We start from the raw sequence: 14,653 nt of genomic DNA, 5'->3' as shown, positions 1-14,653 counted from the left end.
AGTTTCATGGGAAAACTATTTTGATTCTGTACTGTGTCTCAGGGTGAGACATGTAACTCACAGGCAATCAACAGAATTCTTTTATATCTTTAAGTCTTCCCCTGCCAACCCTTCACCCTAGATATATTTATGTACATTTTACATCTCCAGAAGAAAAAAGTATTCAAAGAATCATGGCATGAATATTTGTAATAAAAAGAAAAAGAAAAACATACCTGGGTAATCTTCAGATACATGTACTGAATAGGACACACTGTCAAAACAGGAAAGAAAAAAAAAAGAGAGAGAGAAAAGAAAGGTTCAAGTTACTGCTAGGGCAAACATGCTTTTACACAATAAAAACCAACCCCGTGTTACCCATTACTTTATATAGATATAAGTATAGATACCAAAATGGATTAGAAAACGTCTTTGATATTTGACACAGGAAACATACAGATTTTTAAGATATATGACATAGTAAGATATATCTTTTGTGATACTTTTTTTAGTATAGCTAGGTCTTTTATCTCAGCAACGTCTAACATTCAGTTATTTATGATCATGTGCATTGTTTGCTCGGGTTTTATCAAAGCATCTTTTCTTACCAAAAATGAAGTCTTTCTCCTGTTTAGTACGGCACCCAAGAATTTAAACATTTATAAATTTAAACATTTATTTTTAACATTGTTTCCTCACAATATGCTGTGCTTTTGAAACACTTCCTTTTCTTCAAAGAATTAACAAAAGTATGACAGTGTAACTAATAGCTGTTCATCAGCCAATCTTTCATCATTACTATATATAATAAATAAAATACCTCCTGTTCTCAGAAGGATTGAGTTGTTTCAAAAATCATTTTTAACAACTCCTTTTTCAGTAACTCCACTGTCTCTATGTACCTATCTCATATGACATATGGGGATTTGTCATACTTTGCTTACTCTCCTCTCTGTGTCAAGTAGATTGCAAGTCTCTTGAGGTTAAGGTCCATGTCTATTCGTATTTTCAGCACAGTTACCGATGGTAAACACATAAGCATGATGCACAGCACATATTCAATATTAGCTTTTTGGATGGATCAGTGGAGCTGCCACTTGTCACAGAAAAGTCAAAATTGAGCTCGAGTTCAGCCAAAATAACTGCCTGTTAAGACCGAAAAAATATCAATTCTCTTTGAAGAAACGTACAGAATACAGAGCCTATGTAACGTATCGTTCACAAAGTGAAAACAGTCCAAATTACTTGACATATGAACAAACAGGAACCTTGAACCAACATTCGAGAGAAAATTTGACCCAAGTGTTGGGATTAGCCCTCAATGATGTTAAAACAGTTAATAAGTATGGTTAAGGATGTAAAGGAAAATCCAATCTCAAGAAGAAACAAACAAACACAAAGACATCATCAGGGTCTTGTGGGACACTAGCAAAACAGCAAATAATTTATATAATTAGACTTTTAGCAGGTGAAAAGAGAGAATAATGCAGGGGAAAAAAAGCTGAAAATCTCCTCATTTGGGTGAAAGACATAATGTATAGATTGAAGAAGCTCAGAAAATCCCAAACAGGATAAGTGCAAAGAAAATTAATTCTAGGTACACACAGTCAAACTGCTGAAAACCAAATATAAAGAAAAAAAATTTAGGGCTTCCCTGATGGCGCAGTGGTTGAGAGTCTGCCTGCCAACGCAGGGGACATGGGTTCGGGCCCTGGTCTGGGAGGATCCCACATGCCGCGGAGCAACTAGGCCCGTGAGCCACAACTGCTGAGCTTGCTCGTCTGGAGCCTGTGCTCCGCAACAAGAGAGGCCGCGATAGTGAGAGGCCCGCGCACTGCGATGAAGAGTGGCCCCCGCTTGCCACAACTGGAGAAAGCCCTCTCATAGAAACGAAGACCCAACACACCCAAAAATAATAAATAAATAAATTTTTAAAAAAACGTTCAAGTACAATTGGTGTCTTTAAAAAAAAAAAGAAAAAAAATTTAAAGAAGAGAAAAAAATGGCACATTACATATAGGGAAACAAGAATCAGTGTTAAGTTTTCATAAGAAACTATGGAGGACACGGGACAGTTGAACAGTAAAGAGCTGGGGTGGGAGTGGAACAGGGGGGAAACAAACAACTATGAAACCAGAATTCTTTATCCAGGCTATATATCTGTCAAGAATGAAGGCAAATAAAGAAGCTTTCAGATACAAGGAAATTGTGGAAACATGTCCCAGCAGACCTAAAGTACAAGAAATCCCACATGAAGTTCTTCAAGCTGAATGATATCAGAAATTCAAATACCCAGAAGGAATGAAGAGCACCAAAAATTGTAAACATAAAAGACTATTTTTCTCTTAATGTTTTTAAAATACACATAGCTGTTTAAAGTAAAAATTCTAACACTTCATTGTGTGATTTATAACATATGTAAATGTAGTACACATGACAGTTACAGCATAATGTCAGGGAGGGGTTAAATGGTCACATACAGTTTCAAGGTCCTTAATCTTATGGGAAATGGTATAATATTAACCCTAAATAATAACTCTAAGAAAACTTAAGAATATATATTGTAATTCCTAGAGCAAGCACAAAATAAGATTAAAAACAATAATAAATTAAATGGAATTCTAAAAGCATTTTGGAACCTTTAATCCAAAAGAAAGCAGGAACAGAGGAACAGAAAACAAGGGACAAATAGAAAACAAAATAATAAATGGTGCCTGAATCCTACCATAGCAAGAATTGCCTTAAATGCTAATGGACTAAACACATTGAATAAAAGGCAAAGGTGGACAGATGGATTAAAAAAAAAGCTAGATCCAATTCTATGCTGTCTTTTAAGAGATCCACATTAAGTAAAAAGACACAAGTAGTTTGAAAATTTTTAAATGGAAAAGATATACCATGCAAAGGTAAGCATAAGAAGACTGAAGTGTTAAACAAAGACCTCAAGACAAAGATACAAAGAGATCATTCATAATATAAAAGGGTCAATTCATCAGGATGAAGGCACAATAATCATGAATGTGCATGTACCTAATAACAGAGCTTCAAAAACCATGAGACAAAACCTGATAGAATTAAAGGGAATAACAGAGAACTCCATAGTCATAGTATGAGAAATTGACAGATCCAACCCCCCCTCCCCCCAAAAAACTCATTAAAGACACAGATGATCTAAACTAGATTTTCACTGAAAACTACAACCACAAAAGATATTCAAAAGAATATCTTTTTCTTTTCAGGTACATATGGATACAATATTCACCAAGATAAATCATATACTGGTCTGTAAAACTAGTCTTAATAAATGTGAATGGATGGATGATCAGGGTTCAGTAGTTTATATCCTGGGTTTCCTGGTTCATCTTGTCCTACGACACTAAGTCGTTAAGTCCTCAAGAAGCCACTGCCTTTTAGAATTTGTGACTGGGCTTTGTGACTGTGGCCACAGGCGATGCAACCCTCCCAGGCAAGCCCAAGTCTCCAGACTCCACCAGCCAAACCCCTGGCACGTTGCTTAGTCCTTGGAAAGAGATTAGGCAGAGACAAGAAAGACTAAATAAAGAAAAGAGTAGGAAAGAAAGATGGTTAGTAATGAGACCAAGTACTGATATACTGTTCTTTCATAAAGCATATTTAATTGTTCAATTAATTCAAGAAGCATTTCTTGGTAACCTGGTAGAAGCCAAACACTGTGTTAATGCCAAATAAGATTTAGGTAGAAAAAAAAATCAGGAGATAACTGAATGATTAATTCAGAGGGAAACAAAGAATATGAAACATAATAAATATGCTAGACAAAGGAACTTGAATATTTTAAAGCACAACAGTCCTTTTTTTTTTCCACACACACACACACACTGTATTTTATTTTTACAAGAGATAAATAGACTGACAGTCCTTTTTTTTTTTAATAATTATCGATTCACATGAAGTTACACGGTTAGTGCAGAGAGGTCTCATGGATGTTCACCAAGTTTCCCCCACTGATTATATTTTCTGTTCCTACAGCACAACATCAAAAGCAGGAAATCAACATTAGTGTAAAATCTGGGTACAGTTCTATGTCATTTGTTCACATTTGCTTTGTGTGCCTACTATCACAAATCCAGATACAGAACTATCTGATCACTCAGAGAGTTCCCTCATGCTGCCCTCTTCAGGGTCAAGGCTGTCTCCCTTCACTCCAGCATTCCTAAACCCAGGCAGCCACTAATCAATTCTCCACCTCTGTAATTCTGTCATTTCAAGAGTATTATATAAGTGAATCAGACTGTGAAGCATAATAGAATTTTAAGACAAAATAAGTATCTTGAAAAAATTACTGTGATTGGAAACATTTAGGATAGACTCAAGAGGAGAGAGATTGAATTAAGTAATAAAATATGAGCAAATATCAGTGAGGAGGTGCCTCTTGGGAAGGAGAAGGAGGAACAAATGGCAGATGTTGAACCCCAGCCAAGAGCCCAGCTTTGGGCCCTGAATCAAATGCCAAAACTTAGAAGATAAAATAACTATGCCAGTGGAGCCTCAAACAAGCTGGGGGAAATATACACCATGATCCCATGTGAATTTATTTTCCCACAATTCATTCCCTTCTACAATGGAACTGTACTATGCAGAAATGAAATCACTGATGATCAAGGCAACCCTTTATCTGGCAGTACTATGTGACAGAACCTGGGACCTTGCCAGAGATTATACTCAGTACTAAATGGGGTTAATTCTCAACCATCTCAACCAAAGCACTCGGCTTCATTTTTCATCCGAATCAATGTTTAAATCCAAAGCGAAGCTTTAATACATTCCCATGTCTAACTCCAATTAGGGAGACTGCTGTGATTAGGGCCAAACAAACAGGATCAAATTCCAGCTTTGAGCTGGGTGGCATAAGAAAAGTCATTTCTATACACTCAGCTTCCATCCCTTTTCAGTAAAATGGGGGAATCCAGACCTACCCTACAAGCCTGCTGTGATGATTTGGCTTAACAGCTGTAAAGCCCCCAGGACAATGCCAGACACATAGCAGCAGGTGCCAAGTAATTTCAGGCAGCTTCCAGTACAAGCAATGAAAATTTACAGAAGTGAAATTTTACATGAATGAATGTTCTCTGGGGAACTCGATTTGCTCAAAATCACAATATATTACATTTTTTCAGAGACCAAAGCTAACATGGATGATTTTATTTTATGATTGTATTATCCTCATGATATTAAGAGACGTTCCCATGTTCATGATCATACCTAATTTTTCAAATACAAAATAGAAAACAAAAACCCTACAAAATAATTCATCAGCCCCTGTGATATATAGCATCTTCTTGGTGTACACCAGAAGGAAAATCACCAGAGCTGTAAAATCCAAATCAGTTTCACTAACAGAGTCCTTAGGGAAACAATCTAGTATCAATAGAAGCAGACATGGATGACTAAGCTAAAGGACCTAAAAGGTAGGGCCAAAAAAAGAGCAAAGGACCAAGCTTAAATAGATATGAGAGTAAGGGCAGCATATGTTGTACATAATAAATACTAAAGCAGGCAAAAATACTGAGAAGTGAAAGTGAAAGAGGGTGAACATGACAAGGACAAAAAACCTGGAGCAAACTCTAAAATTCTGATTAAAAAAAAAAATGCCTTCAGATATTTGGAATTCGCTAAATTACAATTACACTGAGGTGCTTTGCCAGAGAAATTAAGGTCCGTCTATGTGTGTTTGGCATATACTGTATGCACCGCACAGTACTAGGTTCTTAATATCACAAGTTTAAAATTAGAATCTGTAAGTTATTTCATAACCTCAATAATTTTTTAGATAAAATGGCTGCTTCCACCTCTTATTCCTCTGAAAGCATCTATCCCAGTTAAAGATACCTCCCGATAGCCAAGAGCCTCTGGAGAAGTTCCTGGGAGAGCCCTTAGATGTTCAGTATCTGCCTAATCTTGTATTTTGTTTATATATTTGTTTAGTCCTATCATTAAAATCATTCATAAGGTCATTCTTGTATCAATTCACCATTTGCTCCATTACCATTCTCTTCCTTTTGAAATGTCTGCAGAGAGCTGAAAGTAGATCGAGTTTAGATCTAGTTCTCAAGCTCACAGATCTAAGAAAATTCTTTAAGAACAGGAAGGAGCTAAAGGAAGATGGCAGTTTTAACACAACAGAGAAGGGAACTCAGACTTGAAAGAGTTTTAGACCAAGAACACCTGTCAGTGGTACTGAATTCAATATCAGTATTCTACAAGTGGGCCCCCAAATGCTGTGACTTTCTGCCATCTCTAACTCAAAACTCCCGGATCCTGAACTCATACTTCACCCAGGGGTTTTGACAGAGCAAGCAAAAACCAGTATTTTATTGAGTAATACCTTTTACCTTACTCTCTAAAATCTAAAGCAATTTCTTCGATAAACCAAATCTTTTCCTATCTTTTCTCTACCAGTTAGATCACTTTTAGAATTTACATGAGGCAAAGCAAAATGCAGAAACTAACACAAAATTGCAGGTAATGGCAAGCAGTCCTCCACCCTCCTTGCATCCAGAAAGAAGGAAATGTGTCTTTTTATCTAAGACTGCTATCATCTACTTGATTTATAGATCCCATAAACCCACACTCCATTTGGTACCTTTTTCTATTAATTTAATCTAACAATGCCACCATTTCAAATTAATCAAAAATGTGCTATTATGCAAATGAGAAATGATTTGCCCACAAAGATATTAATGGTAGCACTATTTAAAATGAAAAAGTACCCCCCCAAAACCAAGAGTGCCAATAATAGGATTATACAAACTATTATATACACACAATGTGATGCTAGGCAACTGTGAAAAAGTAATGGTGTAAAATAATACATAATGAAAGAGATAATTGGGCTTCCCTGCTGGCGCAGTCGTTAAGAACCCGCCTGCCAATGCAGAGTACACCGGTTCGAGCCCTGGTCCAGGAAGATCCCACATGCCTCGAAGCAACTAAGTCCGTGTGCCACAACTACTGAGACTGCGCTCTAGAGCCCACGAGCCACAACTACTGAGCCCACGTGCCACAACTACTGAAGCCCGTGCGCCTAGAGCTCGTGCTCCGCAACAAGAGAAGCCACCACAATGAGAAGCCTGTGCACCACAACAAAGAGTAGCCCCCGCTCACCACAACTAGAGAAAGTCCATGTGCAGCAACAAAGACCCAATGCAGCCAAAAATAAATAAATAAAATAAAAAAATTTATACAAAAAAAAGAGATAAGTGTTTCTAATACAATAAGGTACATACAAAAATGTAGACTGCTGTAACATATTTTCATTTAAAATGTGTAAATGCATATCTACTACAAACATATACAGATAGAAACATGGCTTGAAAAATAACGACAAACTTCAACAGTTGTTATCTTTTGGTTATTGGATGAAACGGAACTCTATTCTTTGTTTATATCTGTATTGTTTCAATCCTTATAATAAATGTGAACTGTGTAAAAAGTAAAAAAGCTAGTAATGTTTAAGCTCTCCCTTTACCCTGTAGCCTTTTTTATCACCATACTTTTCTTCTTAAAGTTAAATTTTTACAAAGAATAATCTCACCTGTTCTCACTAGCCACCCACTTTACATGCACATTACAATCCGGCTTCCACTCCTAGTACTACTCCCCCAAAATTCTGCTTCTTCAGGTCACCACTGACCTTTTTTTTCTTTCTAGTTCCTTTCTTACACAAGTTCTCAGATGCATTTAATAAAAACGAAGACGTCATGAAACCCTCCTTCCTTGGTTCCTGAACTCCACCTCTCCCTGGGTCCCGCTTGCTTTTGATGTCTTCTTAATCCCTTTCAATATTTCACGTTTCATGTTGTTTTCATATTTCAATGCTTTCCAGCCATGCTGACTGCTCTATTTTTTCACATGAGTAATCTCAACTATATCCATAAGTGTCTCCAACCAGCTATAAGCAGAAGACTCAAAAATTCCCTATCTCTAAATCAAGCAGGCAGCTTCTTTTTTTCCCTCACATTTCCCATCGGATATTCTGAAAGCATATTAAACCCAACACATACAAAACAGAACTCATAGCCTTCTTTATGTTAATTTTCAACGCAGCAAATTAAATACCAAGAAATTCGGTACAAATAAGAGCAGCGGCTGCTGTTAGGAGCTAGGGATCAACTTACCACCTGACCACTCAGGGCACAAGCCCCTTGGCCACTTTCTGGAGCAGGGGAATTCTGATACAGTAGATCTGAAGCGGAACCTGGGAGTATGCATCTCTAAAAAGCACCCCAAGTGATACCAATGAAGGTAAGCTCTGGATCTTGTTTTCAAAAACATATAAATACTGACCCTGTAGAATAAAATTCTAACTCTTTAGCATGTCTTCCAATGCTCTTCACGATCTGACCCTTAAGTACCTGACCAGCCAAAACCCTGATAAATACCCACAGACCTTAACTTCCAACCATTTCAGGTTCTACCATTCCCGAAACAGGCCAGCTTTTTCACACAGAGGAATGTGGCGGCGTCAGACTGTTGGGCTTTGAATCTGACTCTGCCATTATTAACTGTGCGAACGAGGGCTAGATAACTAACTGTTCTCTGCCTCAGTTTCCTCGTCTGTAGCACCTATCTTTTGGGGTTGTTGTGAGGAGTAAACAAGTTAATACGGGTAAAGCACTGAGAAGAAAAAAAATGACACCAAAGTAGTCAATAAACATTAGCTGCTTCATTAATAATATTATTAATTGACTATTACTTCTGCACGTAGACTTACTTTCCTAGAACACACGCCCCTCCACCCTCAAGATTCAGTCTGAAGAACAACTTCCTATGAAACTCCAATAACCCAGGCAGACTTGGGTGTTCTTTCCTTCATGTCCCACTTCACCTTGACCTTAACTGTCCTTAGACTGAAGGTACAGACCAAACATTTTCATCTTCAAATTCCCAGGGCTCTGACAGAGTAACTTATCAATAAAATAACTTCTGAATAAATGAACAGATCATATCTTTTTCTTAAACTACCTGAAGATATACCATGACAGTCCTGGACAGAATACCTACCAAGTAGTAGGCAAGTGCTCAAATATTTGATAAAAATCAATCAGCAAATGCAGGTACCCAGCAGTTCTCCCTGTGGGTACACACCACTGTTCACGTGAGTGTCGGACCCTTTCATCACATTCTCTTCACAGGCTTTTTGTGATATACAGAAGTAGAATTGGTTCTGAACACCCAGGTCATGTGTGTTCTCTGTCTTTTTCATTTTCAAATCAACATAATGAGGATGATACTTGAATTACTACCAGATCTGATAGCATGAGCTGAAATTCAACGACACGATATACAGGAAGATCTCTGAGATGCTCTAAAAAATGGAAGCACCAGTTATTTTCACAAAAAATAGACATGTTAGCATTTCAAACTGATGAGTAGTTTAATTAATTTACTTGTCAGGAGAGCAGTACACATGGAAGTCTTTATTTAATCTACTCCTATCCTGAAAGTATAGAAGAAAGAATGTCAGTTCTCCTAGACAGAAGAGGCAGTGGTGTGCAAAATGTTTGAGCAGGAATTTGTTGCAACATCATATATTCCATGCAAGGAATAAGCATGCTTTGCTCAAGGCCTCCAGTGAAAACCCTGCGCATGTATCTGCCTCCCTTCCTCTGTTCCTCTCAACATGAAGACAAGAGCAGGAAGCTCTCACTCCAGAACAGAAAGTTCATCTCTCCTACCAAGGAAATAAATTGTTGACACAAGGCAATTTATACCACCCCTGACAAAGGTAAAGGGTGAAGACACTTGCCCAATAAACACTGTTTCTCAGTAATATACATGTTCCCATTTTCAAAGCTTATTTTGATAATTTTTAAAGTTATACTTGCAGCACGTGAAGTAATGGAATCAAAAGCCATGATGTTCTTTTGTTTGATTTTAGGGAAGTGGCTGAGTCAGCAACTTTCTATGCTTAAATATTACACTATAGGTCGAATGTTTAGACTTCTAAGTAAACCCTCTTCTCAACAAGGATGAACTCTAAAAACCTCAGCCCAACTTTAATTAGTAACCTAGATGCATGCTTTATTTATGGTATTAATATACCATATGGTATGAGCAAAATCGTTCTTTTATACTGACTTAGTCAAATGCAAAAGCCAACAGTATATTTAAATAAAGTTCTGCTTCTCTCTCTTTCTTTAATCATAACCAGAAAAAAGAGGAGGTCCCAAGTGCAACTCCAACAGGACATGGATAGTGGACAACATGTCAAGTCACCACCATTAAGTTAATTGTATATAAATATTACCCAAAACCTACATTAAATTTATAGATATATAAATATGTATAATATATATATATATATATAATTTCCATATTTCTTCCCTCTAAGTTTAATGTCTGGAGTTTTCTGCACAGTTTGCAACTACAACTAATTCAGTACTCTTTTGGTAAATATTCACTAAAATGTAGAGGCCTTTGCCTTCACCATTTTACATCTAAGTTCAAGTTATAAGTGATTATAAAAAGTCTAAAGCTACTACAAATGAGTTGAACAGCATGTCAAGGCTGAAATGCCGAATATGATGGAATAATTCTGTAACTGAAGTAAGGCTTTGTAGAGGCAAGAAAACATGTATTAAGAAAACATTACAAATATTCAGAGAGATAACTGCAATAAATACTAAGATATTATCTCACCAACTTTCTCCAATAGTTAAGGTACAATTTCTTGTGGAATACCAAGCACAATTCTTAATACTACCCGAAGACCCTGCAGGATCCAGCCTATCTCCTCGTCTCATCCTCTTGCTTCACTCTCTGTGCTCCGACAAAAAGGACGCTTTCAATTCTTAGCCATGCCTTGTTCCCGCTGCCTGGAATTCTCTCCCCCTCCTCCCGCTCCTTTTTGTCTTGTGAATTCATTCTCATCCTTCAGATCTCAACTCAAATGTCACCTCCCAGGAAGAAGCTTTCCGATCAACCTTCCCAGACTTGGACAGATCTTAGGACAGGGCAGTCACACAGTTTGTAATTTTAAACTTAACTGCGTGACATTAACATTTGCTTCTCCCACGAAATCTGTGAGGTTAGAAGGCACCTATTTTCTTCACCACAGTATGCCAGCACCTACCATACACTCAGCACATCGTAGGAACATTGTCATTATTTGCAGAATGAATGTTTATTTAAAATGTATGCATCCTTTGATCTTCCAACTTGGAATAAACTTCCTCACAAAATTACTTAGCAAATATGATCTAGTCTACAACCTGAAGAGTGCAGAAGAAACAGCATGGGCTTTAGAATATGCCTTTATGAACCACATGAACCTGAGAACATTAAATTGGCTAACTTTCTCCTGCTTATTTGTTAGGTGAGATAACATCTACTTCCTCATCTTGTAGAGAGTATTACACGGAGGATGTCATGTGGAAGTAAGCAGCTTGTGGCATGGGAGGCAATGATCAACGAAAACGATTTCTCAACTTTCTCCCCTCCCCAAATAGTCAAGCACGAGAAGATGTAAAATAATTCTGTAATGGACATCCACAAGGCCTCCTCACTCTCCATTCCCCTCCTTCCCCTCCCTGCTGCAGGAAAAAGCCCTTGAATCTGGGGGAGGAGAATCCCTTCTCTCAGGTGGAGACATAAGCCAATCAGAATTGCCAATCCCTCTCCTAAAGTAGGAAAGAGAAGTCACCTAGCCTATACCTTGGCATCGGTAGTTGGTTCAGAGCGATTCGTTCAGAGTAAAGCTTGGAACTTTTATTTAATGGTTTTGGGAAATGACACTTGCTCCTCCTGTTTGTGGATGAGGAAGCATATAGCCACAGCTTCTGCTGGTAGCCTTCTAATACCCATGGTGAGCAGAGAAAGGCAGAACTTAGAAAATTTCAGAGACGGAGACAGAGGCAGAGCCCTGACCAAAATAAACCTACATCGCTTTACCAATGAAGTTTTCATGGCAGGAACAAATAACTTTGCTTTTACAGTTTAAGTCAGCATAAAATATTTTTGTTTCTTAGAACCAAAATCATCCTAATTTGGACACGGACCTATTAAACTGCTTGAGTTATTTTAACGTAAACATCTACAAGCTATTTAAATTAAATACTAATAGACAACAAACAATAAGTGCTGGAGAGGGTGTGGAGAAAAGGGAACCCTCTTGCACTGTTGGTGAGAATGTAATTGATACAGCCACTATGGAGAACAGTATGGAGGTTCCTTAAAAAACTAAAAATAGAACTAACATACGACCCAGCAATTCCACTACTGGGCATATATCCTGAGAAAACCATAATTCAAAAAGAGTCATGGGGCTTCCCTGGTGGCGCAGTGGTTGAGAATCTGCCTGCCAATGCAGGGGACACGGGTTCGAGCCCTGGTCTGGGAAGATCCCACATGCCGCGGAGCAAATGGGCCCATGAGCCACAACTACTGAGCCTGCGTGTCTGGAGCCTGTGCTCCGCAACAAGAGAGGCCGCGATAGTGAGAGGCCCGCGCACCGCGATGAAGAGTGGCCCCCACTCGCCGCAACTGGAGAAAGCCCTCACACAGAAACGAAGACCCAACACAGCCAAAAATAAACATAATAAATAAATAATAAATAAAAATTTAAAAAAAAAAAAAAAAAGTCATGTACCACAATGTTCATTGCAGCTCTATTTACAATAGCCAGGACATGGAAGCAACCTAAGTGCCCATCGACAGATGAATGGATAAAGAAGACGTGGCACATATATACAATGGAATATTAGTCAGCCATAAAAAGAAACGGAATTGAGTTATTTGTAGTGAGGTGGATGGACCTAGAGTCTGTCATACAGAGTGAAGGCAGAAAGAGAAAAACAAATACCGTATGCTAACACATATATATGGAATCTAAAAAAAAAATGGTTTTGAAGAGCCTAGGGGTAGGACAGGAATAAAGACGCAGACGTAGAGAATGGACTTGAGGACACGGGACGTGGGAAGGGTAAGCTGGGATGAAGTGAGAGAGTGGCGTGGACATATATACACTACCAAATGTAAAATAGATAGCTAGTGGGAAGCAGCCGCATAGCATAGGGTGATCAGCTTGGTGCTTTGTGACCACCTAGAGGGCTGGGATAGCGAGGGTGGGAGGGAGACGCAAGAGGGAGGAGATATGGGGATATATGTATATGTATAGCTGATTCACTTTGTTATCAAGCAGAAACTAACACACTATTGTAAAGCAATTATACTCCAATAAAGATGTTAAAAAAACAAACAAAAAAATTAATAGACATTTACCCATGGTTTAATTTCATGATTTTTGCCTAATTATTTGAAAGTAGAGAATACACTAGTGATTTGGGGTTTTAAGTACTATTCATAACTTTTACAGAACTCATGACCTGAAAGCAACTGTGATACATTAGATATTATACAATAAAAGTTGCAAGTTATTTATTATTTTTCTGTTTGTCAAAGATAAGTTCATTTTCTTTAGGGTATAACATTGTTTTCCTTGTGGTGAAATGATTTTTGTTAGTCCTTCATGGGCATTCGATTTACCATTTTATTTCAATACTGTATGTATGTAAAATTGGATTTGGAAAGCTGTAGTCCTATCTGCTGATTTTCTTGATTCTTTCTTTCTGGACTACAGCCTTTTGGGAGGTCAGCAATGAAACAGGAGACTTTCAGACTGTAGAATAGTATTTCCTAGTGCTTACTAAAATCAATTAGCCTTTCACTCTTCATTAAGCTTTTGAAAACTGATTTGTTCTCACAAGATTAATGTGGAAAGTATAATTATTTGAAAACAAGGGTAATGTACTTAAATCTGACATATTTTGACCACAAAGTTAATTGATTACTAGATATTCAATTAGCAAATGCAATTCATTCTTAAGCCAGTGAATATGTAACTAAAAGACAGCCTCAAAGTAACAAATATTTAACACAAAGAGAGCCATGTGGATGGTTTAACCAAGGAAAGGTGGCAGTTTAATGGTATGCTAACACATATATATGGAATCCAAAAAAAAAAAAAAAACTGGTTCTGAAGAACCTAGGGGCAGGACAGGAATAAAGAGGCAGACGTACAGAATGTACTTGAGGACACGGGGAGGGGGAAGGGTAAGCTGGGACGAAGTGAGAGAGTGGCATGGACATATATACACTACCAAATATAAAATAGTTTGCTAGTGGGAAGCAGCTGCATAGCACAGGGAGATCAGCTCAGTGATTTGTGACCACCTAGAGGGGTGGGATAGGGAGGGTGGGAGGGAGACACAAGAGGGAGGAGATATGGGGATATATGTATATGTATAGCTGATTCACTTTGTTATAAAGCAGAAACTAACACACCATTGTAAAGCAATTATACTCCAAAAATGATGTTAAAAAAAAAAGAATTACATATAATTGAGTTAACTGATCAGCTATTTGTTGAGATACTGTTGTTCCTGTTTTAATATTCTATTTTCTAACAGACAGATGAGGAAGACTTTCATCTTTTTTCTTTATTTTTGAGCTGTAACTAACTTCAATTTTGTAGACACTGCTTTTGTAAACTAAAATGAAACATTTAGAAAGAGCATCTGATTCTTACTGATCCCTCCAAAATTCAGAAACTCCTAATGAGACTCCTTATGTTTTATGGCCCTATAGTTATTTTCACAGGTTCAGTAAGAATCTGCCCTCTCTTTTTTACCAGTAT

General features: G+C 37.7%; 1 protein-coding gene across 2 annotated transcripts in view; it reads right to left on the bottom strand.

Annotated features, from left to right (window-relative positions):
• PARP8 (poly(ADP-ribose) polymerase family member 8) overlaps positions 1-14,653 on the bottom strand; it is a 168,459-nt gene that overhangs the window by 80,721 nt on the left and 73,085 nt on the right. For both annotated transcript variants that reach the window (XM_068535326.1, XM_068535328.1), the window contains exon 4: positions 216-253. In XM_068535326.1, coding sequence (XP_068391427.1) covers positions 216-253 — 38 coding nt within the window. The remainder of the gene's footprint in view (positions 1-215; positions 254-14,653) is intronic.

The sequence above is a fragment of the Eschrichtius robustus genome, chromosome 2 (genome assembly GCF_028021215.1).
Source record: "Eschrichtius robustus isolate mEscRob2 chromosome 2, mEscRob2.pri, whole genome shotgun sequence".
In the NCBI taxonomy this organism is placed as follows: Eukaryota; Metazoa; Chordata; class Mammalia; order Artiodactyla; family Eschrichtiidae; genus Eschrichtius; species Eschrichtius robustus.
Note: the sequence above shows the minus strand (reverse complement) of the source record. Positions and strands in the feature narration are given on the sequence as shown.